General features: G+C 43.7%; 2 protein-coding genes across 2 annotated transcripts in view; one reads left to right on the top strand and one right to left on the bottom strand.

Annotated features, from left to right (window-relative positions):
* Positions 1–7,267, bottom strand: part of DNAH3 (dynein axonemal heavy chain 3) — a 359,079-nt gene extending 351,812 nt beyond the window's left edge. The window contains exon 1 of the mRNA XM_075830244.1: positions 6,830–7,267. Coding sequence (XP_075686359.1) covers positions 6,830–6,862 — 33 coding nt within the window. The 5' untranslated portion in view covers positions 6,863–7,267. The remainder of the gene's footprint in view (positions 1–6,829) is intronic.
* A 9,815-nt stretch (positions 7,268–17,082) lies between these two features.
* The window catches only part of LDAF1 (lipid droplet assembly factor 1), a 45,555-nt gene continuing 36,479 nt past the window's right edge, over positions 17,083–26,158 (top strand). Inside the window, exon 1 of the mRNA XM_075831364.1 lies at positions 17,083–17,225. The gene's annotated coding sequence lies outside the window, so the exon portion shown is untranslated. The remainder of the gene's footprint in view (positions 17,226–26,158) is intronic.

Below are 26,158 nucleotides of genomic sequence, written 5' to 3'. Positions count from 1 at the left end.
CGATAATGAAGAAGTTAATTAACTCCTTAAGAACGCAGCTATTTTGGGCATTGAAGACACAGCGATTTTTTTCTTTTTGCAGTACTGCGTTCCGAGAGCCATAACGTTTTAACTTTTTGAGTCAACATAGCTGTATTTTTTAATGGCACCATTTTGGGGGACATATGATGTAATGATTTTCTTTTGGAGGAATGGAAAAAGAAAATCAATTCCCCAATTTTTGGGGTTTTGTATTTATGGTGTTCGCCTTTGTGGTGTAAATAACATGTTAACTTTATTCTGCAGGACCGTACGATGTGCAACTGAAAACTGCACCAAAAAACCACACGCGTTTTAGACACAATTTGTAAAATCGTGGCAAATACGCAATGCGTTTTTTTCTATGTAGCCGAACCTCAAAACCGCACTGTGTGAATATACCCTTATACTATGTTCACACAGGGCGGATACAATGCATAAAAGCACACAGCGCAACTGCCCTGTACGCCACAGGGAATTCCGGCCGAAAAAACACAGCAAATTTTGGTGCAGTTTTTCGGCCAGAAGGTCCACTGCGGAAAACTGCACATAAAAAAAAAGTTTCATACCTACGTAGCCATGGCGACGCGTCCCTCCACCATCCTGCCGCCCGTCCTCCTGGGATGACGTTTCATCCCCTGTGACCACAGCAGCCTGTGATTGGCTGCGGCGGTCACATATTATGAAACAAAAGAAGAAGAATTATCACAGCACCGGAGATTAGTGTCAAATAACGGGTGCAAGCCTCAAGGGAACCTGATCCAAAGTCCCACAAATGGTATCCACAAAGAAGAGAGGGAGACAACACGGCGCTTCCAAAATAAATGGGAATTTTATTCACCAACCAGTGCGACATTACAGTCCAACAGGCTTGAGAAAGGGCCTGTTGGACTGAAACGTCGCTCTGGACGTGAATAAAATTCTCATTTATTTTGGAAGTGCCGCCTCGTCTCTCTCTTCTTTGTGGATACATATTAGGAAACGTCATCCCAGGAGGCCGGCCTGGACGAAGAAACACAGAATTCTTGATAAGTATAAGATTTTTTGTGAGTTGCCTTTTTTGTAGCAGAATCACCGCAAAAAACGGCAACATTTGCTATTTGTTGCGGGATTTACCTCCCCATTGGGGAAAGACCGCAACAAATAAGCAGCGATTACGCAAATACATTTGACATGCTACAGGTTAAAAAACCGCACCGCAGGTTCATTTCTAAACGTATTTTTCCTCTCAGTATTTACGCAGCGTGTGAACTTACCTTAGGCTGTATTCGGACGTTGGTTAGGGCTATAGATCTCACTACAAAAACATCGCTGTGCTAAATGGCTGTCCATAGGAATGCTTTGCGTAGGTTGAAAATCTCTTCTAAATCGCTCCAGTCAAGAGATCTACTAGTGATTTCTTTTTAATCGGTACATGCTGGGATTTCAGAGCTACACACTTGTCAGGAGCGATTGTGAAGGGATTTTTTGAAGGTGCTCAATTCTTTCCTATGGACATCAATTTATTAGGGTATGTTCACACGGCTGTAAACGCCCGAAAAACGGCCAAAAAATCGGAAGCAGAACGCCTTCAAACACCTGCCCATTGATTTCAATGGGAAAACGGCGTTCTGCTCCGACAGAGCATTTTTCCCTGCGTTTTTTTACGCGGAAAAAAACGGCCGCGAAAAAGAAGTGCAGGACATTTCTTGGGAAGTTTTTGGAGCCGTTTTCTATAGACTCTATTGAAAAAAGCTAAAAAAACTTCCGTAAAAAACGCAGCGAAAAATGCAGCGAAAATCGCGAGTGGCAGAAAAAACTTCTGAAAATCAGGAGCTGTTTTCTCTTGAAAACAGCTCCGTATTTTGAGACGTTTTTGACTCTGCGTGTGAACATACACTTAAGCTGGGTTTACACGAGTATGTTACGTCCGTAATGGACAGAACGTATTTTGGCCGCAAGTCCCAGACCGAACACACGGCAGGGAGCCGGGCTCCTAGCATCATAGTTATGTACGACGCTAGGAGTCCCTGCCTCTCCGTGGAACTACTGTCTCGTACTGAAAACATGATTACAGACAGGGACAGTTGTCCTTCAGCGAGGCAGGGACTTGTTGTGCTACTGATTGTTTTTAACTCTTGATCCACAGCTGCAGTCCGAATGAATACACTGCATACAATCTTGTGGACTGCAGCTGTAACTCAAGAGTTAAAAACAAAAATCAATCAGTAGCACTATAAAAAAAAAATCTAGGTGTAGCCCTGGCCTCACATGTTGCTTTTGTGTTGCATTTTTGTACTTTTAGAAGAAAATAAAACTAATCTTAATTACCAATTCGGTTTACAAAGTATTTCAGCTGTAAGCCTATGACATATTTGAAACACCTTGTAAAATGCGTGGGTAAAAAAAAAAAGCATTCTTTTCACGCGTTTTTTTCCCAACAGTTCAAATACACAAAATAAACGCAACATGTGAACCCAGCCTAAAACGGCCTGTCACTGAGCGCCGATCGACTTGTGATATCGTTGATCGGCGCTCGTTATGGACAAAAATCTGCACATGTAAACCCGACTTTACTCAGCCCTCCCAGAAACTTTGTGACAGAAAAAGACGCCAGGATTTACATTTTATGAAGATTTTTTTTGCTTGATATACATTTAACTGTGTTCCGCTCCAGTGGAAACATGATGGTTTATGATTAAAATAAAATATGCAGCAATTTGACATATTTAGTCAAAAAGGTGTCAAATATGAGATTGTTTTGCAAAATTGACAGCACTTCTATGTGATAGCTGTCATAAATGCATGTGCGCAGAATATCAGCATGAACCACTCCGCCAGATAAACATGTCCTTCCATTTTATACTGAAAAATAAAAATAATAATCAGCGCTGGGGACCAGCATCAGGTTTCCTCTCCGTGCCGCTGGCGTCTGGATGTGCTGGAGGCATGAATCAGTAATCAGTACTGTTAGGCCTCATTCACATGACCATAAAAGTTTTTGCTGTCCGCAAATATTAATCCGTCGGCCACAGCAGCATATCTGTAGCCGTTCGCAATTGCCAAAGAACCCATAGACTTGTATGGGCGAGTCCGTGCCGCAATTGCGGACAAGAATAGGACATGTTCTATATTTTTCGGATCATTTCTACGACACCTATCGGTAATTTATGGCATATCTTGTGAATATGCCATAAATGTCCAAGAAAACTGTTTAAAGTAATTTGTTCGAATCTCGGACAAACCCTTTAAGTTGTGCGACAATCACATCTTTTGAGACATACTTTAAATAGGTTGTCTGTTTTCCTCAAATACTCTATAAGGCCGGGTTCACACGGGGCGGATGCGAAGCGTGAAAGCACGCAGCGTATCCGCCCTGTGAGCCACAGGGAATACCGGGCGAAAAACCGCACTAAACTGTGACCACTGCAGCCTGTGATTGGCTGCAGCGGTCACATGGGATGAAATGTCATCCCAGGAGGCCGGCCTGGAGGAAGAAACACAGACTCCTAGGTAAGTATAATTGTTATTTTGTTTTTTTAGAGTTGTGTTTTTTGCGGCGTAATCGCTGCAAAAAACGCAACAAAAAACGCAACAATTGCTATTTGTTGCGGGTTTTACCTCCCATTGAATTCAATGGCGAAAACCCACAGCAAATTTGCAGCGATTACACAAATACAATTGACATGCTGTGGAATAAAACTCCTCACCGAGGGTCAATTTCTGAGCGTTTTTTCCGCTCAGTATTTACGCAGCGTGTGGATGAGATTTGTTCAATCTCATCCACTTTGCTGCTTCCGTATTCTGCTGTGTTTTTTCCGTCCGCAATTCCGGACGGAAAAAACTCAGCAATTCCGCTACGAGTGGACAAGCCCTATGGGTAAGTTCACACGTAGCAGTACAACTGCAGATTTTCCACAACGGATTTTGTTGCGGAAAATCTGCAGCATAATACAGTAGCAAAAAAGTGGATGAGATTTGCACAAATCTCATCTACACGCTGTGTAAATGAAGAGCGGAAAAACTGCTTTTTGAATCCGCAGCGTGTCAATTGTATTTGCGTAATCACCGTTTTTTTTGTTGCGGGTTTTCACCATTGAATTCAATGGGGAGGTAAAACCCAACAACAAATAGCAGATGTTGCGATTTTTGCAGAGGGGAAGCACAGAATACTGTGCTTCTTCATCCAGGCCGGCCTCCTGGGATGATGTTTTCCGCAGCGGATATTCCGGCTGAAAAACTGCAACATAATCAGGCCGCTGTGTGCTTTTATGCAGCAGATCCGCCCTGTGTGAACATAGCCTAAGGCTTTTTCATGCTTTTTTTATTGCAGTCAGATGTTGCATTAAAGTCTATAATGAAATATAAAATGCACTTCACATAACTGTGTTTTGGTTTGTGGCGTTTTTGTTGCTATTTTATAGTCAGTGGCATTTTTTTCAAAAGGCAGCATGCTCTGGGTGTCACGCTTTTTCCGGCATTTTTCCCATGAGCTTCTCTGTAGGACTTAAAAAACGGCAGGAAAAAAAAATGCAACTAATTATTAAACGCAACCGAAAAAAAATAAATAAATTGTTTGTGCAGCTAAGGCTTCGTTCACATCTGTGTTGGGGTCCCGTTCTGACGTTCCGTCGGAGGTTTCCGTCAGAACGGGATCCTGAACAGACACAAACTGACACCGTTTCCATCACCATTGATTGCAATGGTGACGGATTCGGTGGCCATGGTTTCCGTTTGTGTCTGTTGCGCACCGGACCCGTCGTTTTGCCGGAAGCAATAGCGTAGTTGAAATCAATGGTGATGGAAACCTCTGGTATCCGTTCGTTTCAGTTTGTGTCTGTTCAGGGTTCTGATGGAAAACTCCGACGGGAACGTGAGAACGGGACCCCAACGCAGATGTGAACGAAGCCTTAAAACGCCAGATAAAATCTGTTTGTGAAAAAAGTCTTAGGCTCCATGCACACGAACGTGTTTTTGCGGCCGCAATTCCCCCGAAAATCCACGGGAGAATTGCGGCCCCATTCTTTTCTATGGGGCCATGCACACGACCGTAGTTTTTGCGGTCCTTGCACGACCCGGGAGCCCGGACCGCAGAAAGAACGGGCATGTCTTATTACGGCCCTGTTCTGCGGTCCGGGCTCATTGAAAACAATGAGCGATTTGCAGGCGGCCTGCGGCTGACAGTCCGCAGCCGGCCGACCCGAAAATCATGGCCGTGCACACGGCTACGGTCGTGTGCATGAGGCCTAAGGGTATGTTCCCGCAGGTCGGATGCATTGTGTAGAACTACGCAGCGTATCCAACCTAGAACCCGCAGAAAAATTCTGGGAGCACAAAATTGTGGTGCAGATTTTCGGACAGAATCGCCACTACGGAAGATTTTTTTAAAATATAAAAACACTTATCTTACTGGCATTGGCGTAGCGACGTGTCCCTCTGTTCTTCGTGCCTCCTGTGATGATGCTGCAGCCCATGTGACTGATGTGATTGGCTACAGGAGTCACATGGAATGAAGCGTTATCCCAGGAGGCCGGGCTGAATGGAGAACAACTGGGAAGAAAAGGAGCCGTCGCTATAACAACGCCAGGGGGGTAAGTATAGATTTTCGATTTTAGCAGTGGGATCGCAGCGTTTCCCCCCGCAAAAATAACATTTGTTATTTTACCTTCCCATTGAATTCAATCGGAAAATTCCATCACAAACGTGAAACGATTCTGCAGCATAAATTGACATGTTGCGGATTAAAAAGCCGCACCGCAGGTCAATTTCTGAACGTTTTTGCAGCAGATTCTTTCCACAGCATGTGCACGAGACCTGTTCAAATCTCATCTACTTTGCGGCTACTGTAATACGCTGCGGATTTTCCTCACAGAATTGCGTTAGGGAATTCTGAGTTAATATGTAGTATCCCCTGTCTATTAGTCCGTGTGGAGAGCAGCTAGAAAGAGTATATCTCGCTCTAGACCAGTGGTCCCCAATCATCGGGCCGCGGAACAAAACCTGGCCGTAGATCATTAGGTATCCTGGTAGCCGCAGGGAATTCCGGGCGAAAAACCGCACCAAACTGAGGTGCAGTTTTTCGCCCGGAATGTCCACTGTGGAAAACTGCAGCATTTAGCCGGCCTGCTAGCCGACCGGCCTCCTGGGATGATGTTTCATCCTAGGAGAGAACTGCAGCCTGTGATTGGCTGCAGCGGTGGTCACATGGGATAAAACGTCATCCCAGGGGACCGGCCCTGACGTCATCCTTGGTGCAAAAAAGGTTTGGGACCGCTGCTCTAGTGGATCCGATACGTCCGTACATTACACAGACAACCCATAGGCAACTGTGTAATACTCTATTTCTCCTGTGGTGGCGCTGCAGAGTAATTGAACACTTGGTTTCCCCGCAGATTACAGCATGTGAACTTGAAATCTGCGTGCGATCAAAAATGACTCATGTAAACGTACCATTTAAGTACACACATCAGTTACGTTACGATGCAACTTTAGCGCGACTTTTGTGCAACAGTCGCATTCTAATAGAAGTGAAAAAGGACAGCCGTGTGGCTTTACCCATTAACTCCTATTGGTAAATGTGACGAAAACAGTTGTGAGAATCGAAACACGCAACATTCAATGTTGCGTGTTTCGATTCTCACAACTGTTTTCGTCACATTGGTATCATGCGATTTGTGTCATGTGACCTGCGGAATCACATGACTAAAGATTGTCAAAAAATAGCGAAAACTGTTATATATTATAAATTGTGCAATATTCAGAACTTTTATAATGACAGCAAACTGGATAAAACAAATGCAATGAGAGAAGTGGGAAAAACCAGCAGAATTACCTTCTGAATCCTTGGAGACAGTGAAGACTCCATAGTGGATCGCCTGGATCAGGGGAGATCTCTGACTATAGTAGCAGCTCAGAACTTACATCCCCTGTCCCATATAGTTATTATTGTACAGATCGGTATATGGCTCTTCTGCCGGCTGCTCCTCAGTTTGCGTCCAGTTACGGATTTGCAGAGTGTCAGGCACAACTTTGGTAACTAAGTAACACGCTATGGACCCAGACCACAAGGTGTGTTTGTGTAGCCGTAGCGCTGCCCTGTAATTACCTCTGTCAGTGTCATGTAATCTTTTCCCTAAGTGAAAAAGACGCAAAAACTGCGGAAAAGCCAGAAATCTGCGGTAAGACGCGCAGCCCTGCCTGTTTCTAGCGGCCCCTGTATGCGTGTGCATAGGAAACTTGCTGCATTCACGGAGGTCGTTAGGTTACCATGGTAACCATGCTGCTTGTGTACAGACATCATGGCTGCCTGTAGCTTCCCCTGACAGGAACATTACACTCCTATTAATGGCCGTGTAGTTTAGCCTTCCTTGTTGACAGGAGGTTGATATGACCCATCTTCTCAGTTCAATCTTTAAGGCTGGGGAAAACAATAAAAGTAATGAGCAATTCCTTCTTTAGTAAATAGAAAGAATTTCTTAACTTTCTGTCAGCTTTTTTAGGTTCTCTGCCTAGTTATAAAATGATATTCAAGAGTCAGGGAAAGCTGGGTGATAACTCGTGTGGGACTCGTGATGCCAGCCATATTGGTTGTCACCCAACTTTCCTAGAAACACAAAATGAAATTGTGAAATAAGAGGCAATTCAAGATTTTGACCTGCCTGCATGCTGTTTGCTGCTTTCTTTGCGTAGTTTTTTGCCCGTGGCCATTGAGCACCGCGGGCAAAAAAACGCTGCGAAAGCCGCTTTCTCTGCCCTCCATTCATGTGAATGGGAGTTCAGAGACGGAAACGACTGAAGAAAGGGCATGTCGCTCCTCTTTTACGCGAGCGTTTTTTTACCGCTCGCGGGGAAGATAAAGCCTACGCTTCCCATTATCTACTGGGGGCAATATGTGGCATCATCTACAAGGAGCACAGAGTGTAGCACTATCTATGCTGGTTTTTACGCTTTGTGAAGGATGATTTATTTGCTTATATTCTCTGTATGAAATTACATTGTGAATTATCAAGCAGGATGCCGAATTACTAAGATATGTATTATGTGAAAGTGATGATAATGTGTAAATGATTTAGTTTCGTGCAGCAGCCATTTTGTCTGGAGTTCCCATCTTGGTTCTTTTGTAGTGAATAGAAAAGTCATTGTTCCTTTAATACAAGTAATGTTGATTTCGTATGTTTTATCTTTGACCTTGGTCTCCTATGCGAAGATGGACAGGGAGTGAGATGGGAGGATGGCAAGTATGCGTGAGGGAAGGTCTCCCCCATCTCCACGAGCATATTCTGTCCAAAAGAGAGATAAGAAACCTGTAAACATAATGTGTGAAGAATTATAATGATGTATTTTATTGTATGCTTTTTACTGAATAACAAATATTGTTACATTGTCTCTGATTGGTTAACCTCAAGCCGACACCCCTTCTGAATTTCAGTTTAACAGTTTGAGTCTGATAATAAATCCTTCAGAGGAGCATTTTGAACATATCAGCGTGTCTGTGTGTTTTCTTCTCGTCTCTCGATATATATCGGTGAAATATCCTAATTAGGATTCTGACTAATGGAGTCTGGCCTTGAGAGTCTGTTGGGACTCGTATAAATTTCAGTCTAATATATTTTGAGCGATGGATTTCCACGACAGCTTCCAGCAGTGGTCAGCACATAACGCCTAGCTTTAGTGATAAAGTGAGATATCACCCGCCTGTAAACAACCAGATAGTGCCACACAAAGACCCCTGTAGATAGTGCTACACCCCCGTAGATAGAGCCACACACCCGCCTGTAGATAGTGTCACATACCGCCCTTGTAGATAGTGACACACTCCCTCCTTTATAGATAGTGCCACACACTCCCCCCTTTGTAAATAGTGCCACACACTCCCTCCTTTATAGATAGTGCCACACACTCCCCCCCTTTATAGATAGTGCCACACACTCCCCCCCTTTATAGATAATGCCACACACTCCCCCCCCCCTTTATAAATAATGCCATACACTCCCCCCTTTATAGATAATGCCATACACTTCCCCCCTTTATAGATAGTGCCACACACTCCCCCCTTTATAGATAGTGCCATACACTCCCCCCTTTATAGATAATGCCACACACTCCCCCCACCCTTTATAGATAGTGCCATACACCCCCCCCCCATTATAGATAATGCCACATTCTCGCCTTTATAGATAGTGCCACTCTACTCCCTTTACAGATAGTGCCATACACTCCCCTTTGTAGATAGTGCCACACAGCCCCCCTGTAGATAGTGCCACACAGGCCTCCTGTAGATAGTGCCAAAGTGCCCCCCCCCCCCAAACACATAAAGACAACTTGTACTCACCTAAACCCGTTCTAGTGAAGAACTGAGCTCCACAGTCTCCTCAGTCCTGCAGCTTATGAGGCGCCGAGACCGGATCCTTGCACAGGCTGGCCTGGTCCAGTGACATCATTGTGTCGGCATGCCCAGGGATCTTGTCCCAGCGTTTTATGGGCTGCGGGACTAGCGTGGCCTGTAGCCTAGTGAATGAGAGAGCAGGAAGCAGGCTCCCTTCTCTGCCATAGTATTCAATTGTATCTGCGTCCTGAGAACGCAGATACAATTGAATACGGCAGTTGCCAGTTCAAGTTGCCAGGACAGTAATTTGTCGAGACTGTTGGCAAATGTGTAGGGGACTTTAGGCTCTTTCGTGCACCAGGGCCAGCTACTACCTCTGCACCCTTTATAGGTATGCCCCTGGTCTCAGAGGGTTGATCTGTATTGTGCCCTATATCGAAGTTGTGCTTTGCACGGATTCCTATATACCGAGGACTGGTTTCAGATATCAAATGTTTGTAGTATAGTTGTAGAAATTAGAGCTGCCAGACTACCCCAACTACAAAACAGCAGGATGCCCATAGCACATAAAGATCCACAAGCATTTAATGCCTACATACCCCTGAAATGTTAATCCAGTACTGCCTGGGTCCCATCCAAACACTGATGTATCCCCGTATACAGCACATATCACATTACCGATATAATCTAAGAATTCAGACAGTGAGCTTTTTATTTAATAAAATACTTGGAATCTTTGTACATAAGTACTAATTCAATTAATTAGTTAAAGTTCTCACATGGTCGATTCCCAGAAATCCCGCGTCATACAGCACTAACTTCAATAAACTGCAGGGAAAATGCAAATTAAGATAATGAAAGAAAGCTACAATGAATTCTCTGGAATTGTGGAATTGTGTTTGTTTTTTCACATATGTGCAACCAATAGGTTCATTAAGTTTTTTTCTTGCGGGTAGAATGGGAAGGGAAATTATCTTTACCCAAGCAAAAATTTCGGAGATACAATTTAGGATTTTTAATCTTTAGTTTTTTATAAAATCTAATTCACAACAGTTAAGTCATCAATTTTAAAATCCTGGATAACCCCTTTAATCCTAACATCTCACCAGAATAGACCCCTTTAAGTTAGAGAATCTATTGAAAACTCTATAGGAAATATATTAGCACCCACTGAACAACAACCCAAATCTTGGTAAGGCCCAGCAGTTTAAAGTGTGCACTATATGTACGATTGTGCCTCTCGGCCAGATTGGCACATGTGGTCATAGAAAACTAATACCTGAATGATTTGGAACTGCGAGGATGGGATCCCACAGGTTGGATATGCTGCGGAAACAGGGCTGGAAAAAAACCAAAGTTAATACTTACCCCACGGCGTTGACGCGTCCTTCTGTTCTTCATGCAGCAAGGCCTCCTGGGATGACACTGCAGCCCATGTGACCACTGCGGCCTGTGATTGGACGGAGAACAGAGGAACGCGTCTCTATGAAAACACCGGGGGGTAAGTATGAACTTTTTCTTGGTTTGTGATTTTTGCGGTGGAATCGCAGTGTTTCTGCTGCAAAAATTGCAACATTTGCTATTTGTTGCAGGTTTTACCTCACCATTGATTTCAATGGGGAAAACCCGCAACAAAAAAGCAGCCATCCAAAGGATAAATTGACATACTGCGGATTTAAAAACCGCACTGCAAGTCAATTTATGAACGTTTTCTCAGTGGATTTTTTTTGCAGCATGTGAATGAGATTTGTTAAAATCTCATCCACTTTGCTGCTACTGAAAATGCTGCGGATTTTCCGCACAGAATTCCATTGCGGAATTCCGCAATGTTTATGCTACGTGGGAACCTGGCGTAAGGGTGCAGTCACATGCGGAAGAATTTGTTGCAGACATTTTCTGTGACTGAAAATTAGATCCATTCATCTAAGGCTGGGTTCACATGACCACTTTAACGTCCGTAATCGACGGACGTATTTCGGGCGGAAGTCCCGGACCGCACTCAGTGCAGGGAGCCGGGCTCCTATCATCATAGTTATGTACGATGCTAAGAGTCCCTGCCTCTCTGCAGGACAACTGTCCCGTACTGTAATCATGTTTTCAGTACGGGACAGTAGTTCCACGGAGAGGCAGGGACTCCTAGCATCGTACATAACTATGATGCTAGGAGCCCAGCTCCCTGCACTGAGTTCGGTCCGGGACTTCCGCCCGAAATACGTCCGTCGATTACGGACGTTAAAGTGGTCGTGTGAACCCAGCCTAAATGGGGTTGATTCTTCAGCAGGTGTATGGATTTCTGCAACAGAATCTGCTGCGTGGGACTGCATGCTAAGGCCTCATGCACACAAGCATAAAAATTGTCCGTAATTGCGGTCTGCAATTAAAGATGCATTCGCTTCTATTGTTCACGGACACCTTCCTTTTTATTTACGGGAAGGTGTTTGGGTCGTAGAAGTATACTGCAAAAGATAGAACACTTTGTATGGGAGCACGGTTGTATGGCTGTCCGCTACTAGCTGTGCCCGCAATCGCAGCCTGTGAATACGGGCACGGCCGTGTGCATGGGGCCTAACAAAGTGGTTCTTCTCGGCCATCCAGGCTGTGAGGCACATTATTTACAGTCATTAAGGCCCCATTAGCACTCACTGATCTATTTCTTATAGAGCTACTAATAGATTCTCTTACTGTCCTGGTGACTCCATTTAAAAAAGATATTCACACTCATAATCTTTGTTTAAGGGCTTATTCAGACGAACGTGTAATACGTCTGTGCTACGCGCATGATTTTCACGCGAGTCACACGGACCTATATTAGTCTATAGGGCCGTTCAGACTGTCAGTGATTTTCACGCAGCGTATGGCCGCTGCGTAAAATTCACGACATGTCCTATCTTTGGCCGTTTTTCACGCATCACGCACCCATTGAAGTCAATGGGTGCGTGAAAATCACGCACAGCACACGGAAGCACTTCCGTGTGACGCGCGTGATTCGCGCAACTGCAGTAAACTATGAATGAAAACAGAAAAGCACCACGTGCTTTTCTGTTTACAAACATACAAACAGAGTGTCATAATGATGGTGGCTGCGCGAAAATCACGCAGCCATGAATCAGACGCATCTGACACACGGAGCTGTTATGTACCTTTTGCGCGCGCAAAAAGAGGCGTTTTTTGCGCGCGCAAAACGCACACTCTCGTGTGAATCCGGCCTAACAGATGCGGGCTTTCCAGAGACAACCACCCATAGTGGCAGCCGGTGATTACATTCCCACCTGCTCCCTTACTACGGCTCTGCCTGTAGTACCTATGGAAGTTCAAAAGTTCTGGCATTATATTAATGAACCAGTGAGCGAGCTCAGGATGAACATTGCTTTTTGTTCCTGACTCCAGGGAAGGGCTGGAGTGCATGGAATTGGGGGAGGATACAATAAAATTAAATGGAGTAAAGCGAATAATCGACTTAAAAAAACATAAAATGTGGACCAAACCCAACACATTACATAGGGGACACAAATATATTGCTTCATTGATCTATATGTAGATCATCATGTTTCTGTGCATCCTACAAAATCCCCTGGACAACCTCAGACTCCGTTCTTGACGGTTAATACATCGAATCATAGATTCTCAATCCTGTGCTTAAAGGAGTTTTCCCATGAACATAACCCTAGTTGAAGGTAAAGGGAATGTTAGGCTAAGTTCACACAGAGTTTTTTGATTACTTTTTTGACGCGGAAACCGCGCCAAAATGCTAGTCAAAAACGGCCCGAAAATGCCTCCCGTCGATTTCCATGGGGGGCTGGGGCGGTTTTCTCCCGCGAGAAGTAAAACCGGCTCGCGGGAGAAAGAAGCGACATGACCTACCTTCGGGTGTTTCCGCCTCTGACCTCCCATTGACTTCAATGGGAGGCAGAGAAAGCGTATTTCGCGTCGTTTTTTGCCCGCAGCGCCCAATGGCCGCGGGCAAAAAACGCTGCGAAAATCAGCGTGCAGGGAGAGGAAAATCTGCCTCAAACTTCCAAACTGAATTTTGAGGCAGAAATTCTGCCTGTAAAATACTCCGTGTGAACATAGCCTAAAGTTACATTTTTTGTCAATTGGAAGCAATTAAATTAAATACAGCTTTTCAGAGTTAGCAACATACTGTACCATCTCCCTGTCAGAAGTGCTAAAGCGGTTTTTTTTCTGTTGCCCTTGGAGCCGACCACGAGGGGCTTTACTATCTATGGTATAGATGCCGACCATAGATTACCTCTCGTGAATGCTTTTTGTCAGCGCATGTGCAGTTTCCCTACTGCTGCAGCCTGTCGGAAAGGCTGGCCATAAAAAAGAGGAAGATCGGTGGAAGAAGATCGTTGATACGGGGAATGGGAATCGGAACACTGCGGTAACATGGTAACTGGGAGAGCTCTGCAGACCAAAAGAACTATGGGAAAGGTAGCCTGCAGAGAATTGTTGCATTCATGTGATTGCTCGGTTCATGCTCACCCCTGTACACAGATTTACTGAAAGAAGAAGCGGAAGTGCAGGGGGGCCAGATAAGACACAAAAAAAGTAAAAATATGTCAATTAAATGACTAAAAAATATATAGAACACCTTAGAAATTCACGGACATTAGGATTTGAGCAATCGTGGGCAAACCCCTTTAAGGCTATGTTCACATATCTTGCATTTTTTTCAGCATTTCGGTTGTAAAATGCGCAATGAAATTCTGCAACAAAGTACAGTATACTATAAGTGAATGGGGTTTTAACAAACCCCATTCATTTACAGCGTAAAAAGTAGCGAATGCTAGGCCTGCTGCAGATTTTCAAATCCGCAGTATTTCCTATTTTTGTGAAAATGCAGCAGATTTTATTAATTTCTATTAATGGCAATATCTGCATCAAAATCTGCAAATAAATCAATAAATGTAACACATGCAATTCTGGATTTTAAGGTAGATTCCACAGTCTGTGACCATAGTCTATTGATAAACAGCGCCATAAGATTATGCAACAAAAGTATTAGGCCTTATTCACACGAACGTGTGCGTTTTGCGCGCGCAAAAAACACTGTGTTTTTTGCGCCTTGCAGTTGCGCGTGTCATCAGTATGTGTTGCGTGGCTGTGTGATTTTCACACATATGCCATGCTTATGACACGAGGTTTTGAAGTTTAGTAAAATAAATAAAGGAAGTGCTTTTTATTTTTTCCTTCATTTCTTTATCTACTGTTGCGCGAATCACGCGCGACACACGGAAGTGCTTCCGTGTGCCGTGCGCGATTATCACGCACCCATTGACTTCAATGGGTGCGTGATGCACGAAAAATGGCCAAGTATAGGACATGTCGTGAGTTTTACACGGCGGACACACGCTGCGTGAAAATCACAGACTGTCTGAACGGCCCCATTTACTAACATAGGTACGTGCGATGTTCGTGTGAATAAGGCCTTAATGAGATCTCGTTGTAATTGCCAATCATCCTACTTTTGTTAGGGTGTATTCACACGTGCAGGTTTTGATCAGGTTTTGTTATTTATGCAGTTAAAGCCAAAACCAGGTTTGGATCATAAAGTAGAGAAAGTATAAAGGGCAGACACTACTTCTCCTCTTATTTAAATCAACTCCTGGTTTTGGTTTAAAAAACGGCATTAAAAAAACCTGATCAAAACCAACACATGTGAATACACCCTTATAAAAACAAAATGCCTGAATAGGTTCACATTTGGCAACACGATTTTGCCAAGATCGGTAGTTACTTTTTTGTTCTTAAATAAGTTCCCCCTTTGTATGTTAATAAGGGTTAATCATTATATAATGATGGGAGAAAATGCTCAAGAGAAGGAATAAGTGTAATCTCTAGGGTACGGTCCTACTTAGCGGCGTCTGTATGAGTCCAAAATCCTGCTCGCTTGTGGTGGCCAATGGCTGCACGATTTTGCCGGTTAATTTTTCTCAGCAGACATTCCGGCCTAAAAACTGCACCACAATTTGGTACAGTTTTTTGGTTGGAATTTTCCGCGGGGACTTGTATTTTTGTATCTGTGTGAAAATAGCCTTACCCATTAACCCCCTCCCCCATATCATTTAAATTCTTCAATATGCAAATGAATTTGGCAGAACCCTCTTTAAAAATTCCACATAATGGAAGCTCTGCCACAAACTTCTGTTCATTTTTTATTTTTTTTAAATTTACGGTCCGGATTACAACAAAAGAGACTGCGGGCAACTTTATTATCCTACACACAAGTAAAAAAAAATCCTTCCCATGTTTATGGAGTCTGAGGGCTTTGTTGTTGATTCATGACGGAGCCATTTATTGTCATGAGCATTTAACAGCCCGTTGCAATAAACAGGTCAATCCAGTCAGGTTATTTTATAGCGTAACCCTTTAGTAACCAGACTATTTTGGGCCTTAATGACCAAGAGTTTTTTTTTCATCGTTGCATTCTAAGGCAGGGTTCACACGACCTATTTTCAGGCGTAATGGAGGCGTTTTACGCCTCGTATTACGTCTGAAAATACGTCTCCAATACGTTGGCAAACATCTGCACATTCATTTGAATGGGTTTGCTGACGTACTGTGCCGACGACCTGTCATTTTACACGTCGCTGTCAAAAGACGGCGCGTAAAATTACAGCCTCGTCAAAAGAAGTGCAGGTCATTTCTTGGGACGTTTTTGGAGCCGTTTTTCATTGACTCCATTGAAAAACAGCTCCAAAAACGGCTGTAAAATACGCTGTGAAAAACGTGAGTTGCTACAAAAACGTTTGAAAATCAAGAGCTGTTTTCGCTTGAAAAACGGCCGCGTAAAAATACGGCCCATCAGAACAGAACGCAGTTTTTCCCATTGAAATCAATGGACAGATGTTTGGAGGCATTCTGCTTCCGATTTATCGGGCGTTTTACGGCCGTGTGAACATACCCTGAACATACCCTAAGCCCTTATGCTGACCTAAAAATGATAATTTGTCGGCAGTACATCCACTCGTGTAAGGGTATGTTCACACGCAGTGACCAAAAACGTCTGAAAATACGAAGACGTTATTGTAGCAACTTGCATTTTTCGCGGCGTATTTTACGGACGCGTAAAATTACACCTCATGGGAACAGAACACCGTGAAACCCATTGCAAACAATGGACAGATGTTTGCAGGCATATTAGGGGCGTTTTTTTCCACACTTAATTTGAGGCGTAAAACACCCGAATTACGTCTGAAAACACTGCGTGTGAACATACCCTAAATAGGCATCTGCTTGTAAAAACAACGTGAAAGGAGGAAAGACAATGCATCCCATGAATGATCGCAGTTAGGAAAAACCCACCTGATTATTGTAACAAAAAAATTCAAATCTTGGGAATGTTAACGTCATGCTAATATCGGTGATCGGCGCTCTTTTTACCATTCTAAATTTCCGTATAAAAGGACCCTTACATACATGTTGTCTTCCCCGTACGGCATATATAATCAGACACATAAATGCCTTTCAAAAGTATCCAAAAATGAAAGGAACTTCCCCTTCAGAACTAGAAATATTTACTTCCTTAGCTGCAATTTAGTATAAAGGGTGAGATTCATAGTAACCTCCCAGAAGAATAACAAGGTCATCTCTGACACACTGATATAAATTTATACTTTCTTCGTAATGCCGAGCTATAATTATCGTGCTGGTAATAGATGTTAATGGAAAACTTTTTGGCTGTGCTATTATCGTGACTTTAATAACAGGAGGAAAGTGTTCACTGCCAAATAGACAAGGAAGTAGGAGTGATCAGGCAGGGCAGGCGCTGTAAGGAGCTCCCACTATGAAGGCTGGTCCTGTGTCTGAGCAGAACCCTGGGGCGGAGAGTGTATAGGAAATGCTGCTCTCTCTGTTGTGTTAATGAGTATGGATGGGATCTGACAGGCAGCACTGAGAGGTAAGAGGAGGGCGGCTTAGGATACTTGATCAACCTATTCACTTGTTGTCGCTGTCTGCTGATTCCTTAAACACTGCACCTTGTGAATGGCCTAGGTCTAGTTTGGTACAGGGCCGGACTATCTGAGCTTTTGGTCTAGATACAGACATGCTTTTAAAGTTTGCTTTTATTAGGCTAATAATTATGTATTACTGGTGTCAGATATACACATCTTCACGTCCCTGGGAGCAATAGTGGTTGTAGTGTTTACAATCACGCCTATGCCTGAGGGCCCACAGTTCCCAAGCTACATAAGGGAACAGCAACAGCTACTCTGTGGTCATTGCTGCGTGATGGACACACCGTGCTGTAAGTCTCTGTTCACATGTCGGAGGCAACATATACCACGGACTAAAGGCTGCGGCGTAAAGTCCTTAGTCAGCAATTACCCTATCGCACGGTACATTATATATTTTTTTCTTTACTGTATAGTCTACAAAGCTATTCTATACAGCAGAAGCAAAGAAAGTTACGTTGAAGCATTTTGGCCTGGTATATGCCAGGTGAATGGGGCCTATGAATTAGTTCGGCGTATGCTCCGGTAGGGTTCTAAACGCAATACGAACGCTGTTCACAGTCACACCTGTACTCGTATGCCTGAGGGCCCATAGGTCCCAAGCTGCATAAGGGAACAGAGATAGCTACTCTGTGGTCATTGCTGTATGACTAAAACTAGTTTATGGACACAGTGTAGTAAGTCTCTGTTCACATGTTGAAGGTATATGTTCAGGAGGATTTCCCAACATATACCTCCGACTGAAGGCTGTGGAGTATGCAACTGTAAATTCATATGTCAGTAATTAGTCCTATAGTAACAAAAAAAAGTTTACCGTGCGGTACAGTACATATTTTTTTTCTTTCCTGTAACCCTCTGTTAAGAATAGCATAGTCTACAAAACCTATTTTATACAGCAGAAGAAAAAAAAAGGTATGCAAAAGCAAACTGGCCTGTGTATGCCAGGTGAACTGAGGCCTATGAATACGTTAGACATATGAGACGACCGCTTTTCCCGGTGCATACACCAAACATAGGGCTTTATATGCAATGTGAACAGTGGTTACAATCCTATACCTGAGGGCCCATAGATTCCAAGCTACATTGGGGAACAGCAATAACTATTCTGCGGTCAATGTGATCTAAAACTATTTTATGGACCCCACTCTGTGGCTGGCAAAATATTATAAGCAGGGTCAAAGTGACCCACCGAAGTACCAGAGGATCCTTCAGTGGTCCTTTGTTCTGATACAATAATAGGCCCCTGCTAGAACAGGCCCACAAGGTTCAGAAATGGACAACACTGTTTGAAGCTCCTCGGAGCCAATCACTTGCTTCGGGGGTTAATTTTTCATGGGTTGAATCATGAATAACCTATTATATCTTATTGATGATATGTTCTCTATGTGAAATCATCACAGCAACATGTACAATGCAATTAAGTGGATATGCCCCTTGTAAACCTAACCTTGTAGTTATTTTGTTGCCCTAGTCTGTGTGAGAATGAACAATTTAAATATAATTAAAGGGGTTGTATAGGATTAGACAAACTGCCCTATTCCAAAAACAGTGCCACACCTGTCCATGGGTTTTGTCTAGTATTGCAGCTCAGCTCCATTGAAGATAATACAGTAGGGCTGTAATACTCCACACAACCTATGGAGAGGTGGTGTGCTGTTTTGGGCAGAAGGCAGCCATGGTTTTCTAATCCTGGACAACCCCTAAAAGACTTGCATTTGCATCTCTAGCTCTTGCCACTGGTCGAAAACACATTGTCTTGAGGTCATGTCTATGGTAGCTTGTGAAGGTCTGACTAGGATAATAGGGAGGCAAAGGTGTGACGCACGTCTGAGCGTATGGCTGTGGCACATGCTTCTATTACTGAGGCTTCAGGACGGCAACCATCCCATTCTCCATCAAATATCAATTCTGGATCACCTTTTCTTAGAATTCTGCATGGTGCCGTTCCTTTTTTATTCAATATAAATGTGCTCTCTCCCCGAAGAGTGCATGCTTATTCCAATGGGTAAGGGTATGTGCACACGGCTTATTTTCGGCCGTTTTTTCAGGCCGAAAAGTCGGAAGCAGAACGCCTCCAAACATATGCCCATTGATTTCAATGGGAAATACGGCGTTCTGTTCCGACGGGGCCTTTTTTCCCCCCCTTGAAAACGGCTCTGTATATTCAGAAGTTTTTTGCTAAGTGTGTGAACATAGCCTAAAGGGGAATAAGCCACTGCCAGTAAGGTTTGTCAGAGGTTAATCTCCTTTTGGAAGAAAGGATCATAGGTGTCGAAATTTAACATCCCTGATCCCTTTTTCCCTGGACATTTGCCAAGACACTTTTTAGATCGTCAGGTTTGGCCGACTTTTATCTAATGTGTATGGCCGGCTTTAGGCTGGATTCACACGAGCGCATTACGTCCGTAATGAACGGAACGTAATTCGACCGCAAGTCCCGGACCGAACACACTGCAGGGAGCCGGGCTCCTAGCATCATGGTTATGTACGACGCTAGGAGTCCCTACCTCGCTGCAGGACAACTGTTCCGTACTGTAATCATGTTTTCAGTACGGGACAGTAGTTCCACGGAGAGGCAGGGACTCCTAGCCTCGTACATAACTATGATGCTAGGAGCCCGGCTCCCTGCACTGTGTTCGGTCCGGAACTTGCGGCCAAATTACGTTTCGTCCATTACGGACGTAACATGGTCGTGTGAATCCAGCCTTGGGGATTAAAATTGTCCTGTAGTGCGGGCATGTCCATATATTCTGACGGTTAATCAATCAACAAAATTACTACCGGCATGAATTATGGCGTGTGTTTGTAAGCTGAAGTATTGGAAGTTACATTTCTACAGATCTGAGTGTAATGTGGTAATGTAATGTGGCATGTGTGACCGTTATGTGTATCTTGTTTTGTTGCTTTTATATCTGCTTTAGGGCTTATCCACACGAACGTGACATACGTCCGTGCTACGCGCGTGATTTTCACGTGCGTCGCACGGACCTATATTAATGAATGGGGCCGTTCAGACTGTCAGTGAATTTCACGCAGCGTATGTGCGCTGCGTAAAACTCGCGACATGTCCTATATTTGCGTTTCGTGCAGCACGCACCCATTGAAGTCAATGGGTGCGTGCAATTCGTGCTCGGCACATGGAAGCACTTCCGGGTGCCACGCGTGATGCGCGCTACAGTAGTAAAAACTATGAATGAAAACAGAAAAGCACCACGTGCTTTTCTGTTTGTAAACACAAAAACAGAGTGTCATCATGATGCCGGCTGCGCGAAAATCACACAGCCACGCACCATATGCTGATGGCACATGATCCTTTTGCGTGCGCAAAACGCAGCTTTTTTTTTGCGCGCGCTAAACGCACACGCTCGTGTGAATCCGGCCTTATATTTTTATATTTCCATACCTATGAAAGAATCATTAGTGTAATCTGGATGGCTCTGCAGGTGTGAAGAATTGCTCACTCATAGTTCAGGGTTGACAATAGTAATGTAGATTGATTCATCAGTTGTTTTTGTTGTACTTTTGATGATTCACACTATATTATGTAAGGGACTTGCACAGCAATTCTCTAATATATACTTATTATCGGAATTGCTCTCTTTATAGTCCAGGTTCCACCATTAGGGTTTGTTCACACGGCTTATTTTCGGCCGTTTTTCGGGCCGTAAACGGCTGAAAAACGGACGGAAAATCGGAAGCAGTACGCCTCCAAACATCTGCTCATTGATTTCAATGGGAAAAACTGCGTTCTGTTCCGATGAGCCGTTTTTTTTACGTGGCCGTTTTGAAAAATGGCCGCTTAAAAAATGCAGCGAAAAAGAAGTGCATGTCACTTCTTGAGCCGTTTTTGGAGCCGTTTTTCATTGACTCTATAGAAAAACTGCTCCAAAAACAGCCGTAAAAAAAGCAGCGAAAAACCCAAGTTGCTAAAAAAAACGGCTGAAAATCAGGAGCTCTTTTCCCTTGAAAACCGCTCCGCATTTTCAGACTTTTTTTGCTAAGCATGTGAACATACCCTTATAATACGCACAGCGATCATCACATCGATATTGTGGGTTATCGCCACTGGTGTTTACTAAATGGAGGGAGCTTGAAATGGCATGTCTACATGCTGTTTTATGCGCCAATGATTTCAGATTTGCAGCAGAATCTGTTCATACGTGGAGTTAATTGTAAGGGTATGTTCACACGCAGTGTTTTCAGGCGTAATTCGGGCGTTTTATGCCTTTAATTACGCCTGAAAAAACGCCCCTAATACGCCTACAAACATCTGCTCATTGCTTGCAATGGGTTTTACGGTGTTCTGTTCCCACGAGGCTTAATTTTACGCGTCGCTGTCAAAATATGGCGCGTAAAAAGACGCCCGCGAAAAAGAAGTGCATGTCACTTCTTGGGACGTTTTTGGAGCCATTTTTAATTGACTCCAATAACAGCCGTAAAATACGCAGTGAAAAACACGAGTTGTTACAAAAACGTCTGAAAATCAGGAGCTGTATTCGCCTGAAAACAGCTCCGTATTTTCAGACATTTTTGGTCACTGCGTTTGAACATACACTTAGGCTCTGTTCTGACACGTATTTATTAGAGAACCCAAGGCAGGAATCCGAGGCTGGCACTCGAAATTCTACCGCGGATGCGCAGTGTCATTTATCGCAGATTTAGGGTATGTGCACACGATATCGACAATTACGGCTGAAATTACGGAGCTGTTTTCAGGAGAAAACCGCTCCTGCATTTCAGACGTAATTGCTCGTACTCGCGTTTTGCGAGGCGTCAATTACGGCCGTAATTTGGAGCTGTTCTTCATTGAAGTCAATGAAAAACGGCTCAAATTACATCCCAAGAAGTGTCCTGCACTTCTTTGACGACGCTGTTATTTTACGAGCCGTCTTTTGACAGTGACGCGTAAAATTACAGGTCGTCGGCACAGTACGTCGGCAAACCCATTGAAATGAATGGGCAGATGTTTGCCGACGTATTTGAGCCGTGTTTTGAGGCGTAATTCGAGGTGTAAAACGCCTCGTTTACGCCTGAAAATAGGTTGTGTGAACCCAGCCTTACACTGAGATTAGCCCCATTAAAGTGAAAATAAGTAGCATGATACTTTTTTTTTTTCTTGTTCCCTGATGCATGTGAACGGGGTTACAAAATCCCTTTGTCTGTCATTGCAGGCGAATTTGATGCAGATTTCAGGCCTAAATCCTTGTCAAATCTAGAATGAGTGAACAGGGCCTAAGGGCATGTTCACACGTGGTGTTTTTGATGTGTTAACGCTGTGAAATTTTTCTGCTATTCTTACACAAATATATGCAACAGAAAGGGTATGTGCACACGCAAAATTAAAAATGTCTGAAAATACGGAGCTGTTTTCAAGGGAAAACCGCTCCTGATTTTCAGAAGTTTTTTTTAAGCGTCGTGTTTTTCCTAGTGTGTTTTACGTCCGTTTTTGGAGCTGTTTTCAATAGTCTATGAAAAACGGCTCCAAAAACGTCCCAAGAAGTGACCTGCACTTATTTTTCGCAGGCCATTTTTTTTTACGCGGCCGTTTTTCAAAACGGCTGCTTAAAAAGAACGGCCCGTTGGGACAGAACTCCGTTTTTCCCATTAAAATCAATTGGCAGATGTTTGGAGGTGGTGTTGTTCCGATTTTTCGGTCGTTTACAGCCCGAAAAACGGCCGAAAATAGGCAGTGTGCACATACCCTTACAATTAACCTGCTCTAGTGCTTGGGCCAAATGTAATGGGAAAATAAAGAATTGCAATATACGCACCGTCTAAATTCCACTCCAACGATACCAGGGTCCCTGGCCGTATCTTGTCATCACAAGGTGATGATGTTTCGCCTACTTGCATGTGATCATGGTGGTCAATGGGGAACCTAGATCCTTTGTAGCCCATTGGCAGATGAGAAGTGGCCGCACAGGCACTTTTCATTATATTCTATGGAAGATACAAAATCCACACGATAAACATTCGTGTCATATTCTCATGCTGAGATGCGTAAACAAACGTTTAAAATTTCCTAAGGCGTCATGCACAGGACTGTCGTTTTGCGGCCGTATACTATCCGCAATTGGGAAGTATAGATTACATGCTCTCCTATGGGCTCGTGCACACGACCATGGTTTCTACAGTCCGTACGTTGCGGTCCATACATTGCCCGGACCGCAAAAAAATAGAACATGTCATTATACGGTCCACATTTGCGGTCCTGGCTCATTAAAATGAATGCAAATCTTGTGTGTGCACGGATCATGATTGCGCACGGCCCGCGGATGACACTCCGCTTCCCGTCCGTGCCATAATCTTGGACCGTGCACACAGCTAGGGCCGTGTGCAGGAGGCCTTAGTCTCGTAAATGAGTGATGTTACCTTTAAATGCTATCTTCTGAATTCAGTAGCGGTATAATATTAATGTTCTCTTTATTTGTTCCGCTGCGTCACAAGGAGAACCCAGCAATGCGTGAATGAAGTTCTGGAGATGTTGTTTTATTAGTATTTCTAACACTCTGTAGGCAGCATAGTGTTCTTACTGCTCTGTCATTTCTCACTAGGTCAATCTTATTTTCACAGCAGGATCTTAAAAGTAACGTCCTGGTAATAGTCTCAAAAGATTTTGCTGGTCGCACTTTTCGATTGTGATGATTTTTGAATATTTTGTGCAAGGCTTCCATTTATTAAACATATACATCAAAAACCCATGAGCTATATAGTACAGGTCAAATTTTGCCCAAAAACAATGAATAATGAAAACCTTGCCATCGCTATAAATATAGAGGATCATGTATAAAACAGAGCCGTTGTATAGTAACATGTCAATTTCCAAAGATCTGGGGACTGTGAATTGATTATTTTCAGAAGTGGATCTGTCACCTTACTTTACTTTTCTTGAGGGCAGCACAGTATGGTGGCAGGTCCACCATACTATTAGCCACAATGGCATAACAAATACAGCTAACAAAGAATGTAGCGGACTGTATTCATCAGGAGGGTGCTCCTCTCACCCCTGGCTGCCATGCACACATATGACGACCATCATAACTAAGGCCTAATGCACACGACTGTGCCCGTAATTACCAGTTTTTACGGGCCGTGCTTCTATGTCCTATTTTTTTGGGCAGGTTTCTATGGCACGGACACCCTCCCGTAAATATACGGGAAGGTGTCGGTTGGCCATAGAAACGAATGGGCCCGTAATTACGGGTGATTTTACGGTTGTGTACATGGGGCCTTAGGGATGATGGAGAGCGATTCTTGTAACCTGTTCTCTTAATGCTATCGGGCCAACTCCCCCCAATCCCGTCTGTCCTGTATAACTCCCCCCCACACATACTTTTCCAACCACCACCAAGTTCAACCAAGACTTAGGATTGGATAAAATTGGCCACAGCAGCCAGTTTATTGACAAACATAACATCAGAAAATGACAAAAAAACTTTACAGTAAATGTAACAAAATAAAACATTTCACCCACTCTGACCAATCATTCGAAGGAAAGGGGTCATCGGAGCTAAAGTGAGGATCTGACCCTGCCAATCTGCATATTTAGGGTATGTTCACACACACTATTTACGGACGTAATTCGGGCGTTTTTGCCTGTCACTTCTTCAGACGTAAATGGAGCCGTTTTCCATGGACTCCATGGAAAACCAGCTCCATTTAACGTCCGTAATGGACGCAGCAAAAAGCGCCTCAACATGCCATTACGGCTGAAATTACGGTGCTGTTTTCTCCAGAAAACAGCCTCGTAATTTCAGCCGTTACAGACGCTGCCGTGTGAACATACCCTTATAGTATTTTAACCATGAGCCGATTTCCCCACAGGCTCGGGGCAGCGTGACTAACTGCAGATGCCCAATAATTCAAACTCGCTCTCTGGGACACCACCCAGCAGGAGCCCAAAAGAAAAGCAGACTCTCCATATTGTACAATTTTGGAGGGAACATGGCGCCGTAATTAGCTCCGGCCCCTAATGTCTCCACTCCTATCTCCCTGGTCATGTGGCCTCCCCTCCACGGTCTATGGAATGACCCTTCAGTCACTGTTGAGGCGGGGAGGGGTATTCCTCCCCTTATGAATACAATTGACTATAAATCTGCTGTATTCTTTGTTAGCTGTTATCGGATGCCTTATTTTTCCTTCCCGTCATGTTACTCTCTTCCAACCTCCTTCTTCCCTGCTAATTCCCCCTATATGATCTTGTCTCTTCTTTGCCCCTTCTCATCTGTTTGTCCGGACTCCTTGGATGTTTTTATTCTTCTGTTGATTTTGGAGTTTTCTTTTTGAAACTTCCTTTTGTTTTTTGTTATGGGATCGCTTTTCTGTTTCTTCCCCTTCTACTGGAACAGTTATGTATATTATGATTTCTTGATCTACCTCCTCTGTTGATGTTTCTGGTGGCTTATGGCACACTCTTGATTACCTGCCTATATAAATGTCTGCTGATCCAAACATTTATAATGAGCTTCTCTCATATCTTACTGTCCTTTTTGACATAGGCCCTGTTTACCTTTAAAGGCTTTTCCCATCAGGGACATTTATGGCATAGCCATAGGATATGTCAGATAGATGCGGGTCCCACCTCTGGGACCCGCACATATCTCTATTATGGGGCCCCCTAAACCATGTTCTACATTTTTGTGTTCCCGCTGCCACTTGTAATTTCTGACCATGTAAGTAAAAAATAGCGTAGTTCGCTGAGCTACGCTGTTTCCGTAACTCCCATAGAAGTGAATGGTAGTTACGGAAACAGCATAGTATGCAATCTACGCTGTTTTCTACTTACATGGTCGGAAATTACAAGTGGCAACAGGAACCGAAAAAGGTAGAATCTAGAGACAGGTTAAATTAGCATGTCAATTTATGCTGACCACTAGAA

Source organism: Rhinoderma darwinii, chromosome 6, assembly GCF_050947455.1.
Source record: "Rhinoderma darwinii isolate aRhiDar2 chromosome 6, aRhiDar2.hap1, whole genome shotgun sequence".
NCBI lineage: Eukaryota > Metazoa > Chordata > Amphibia > Anura > Rhinodermatidae > Rhinoderma > Rhinoderma darwinii.
This window is presented reverse-complemented; position numbering and strand designations above follow the sequence as displayed.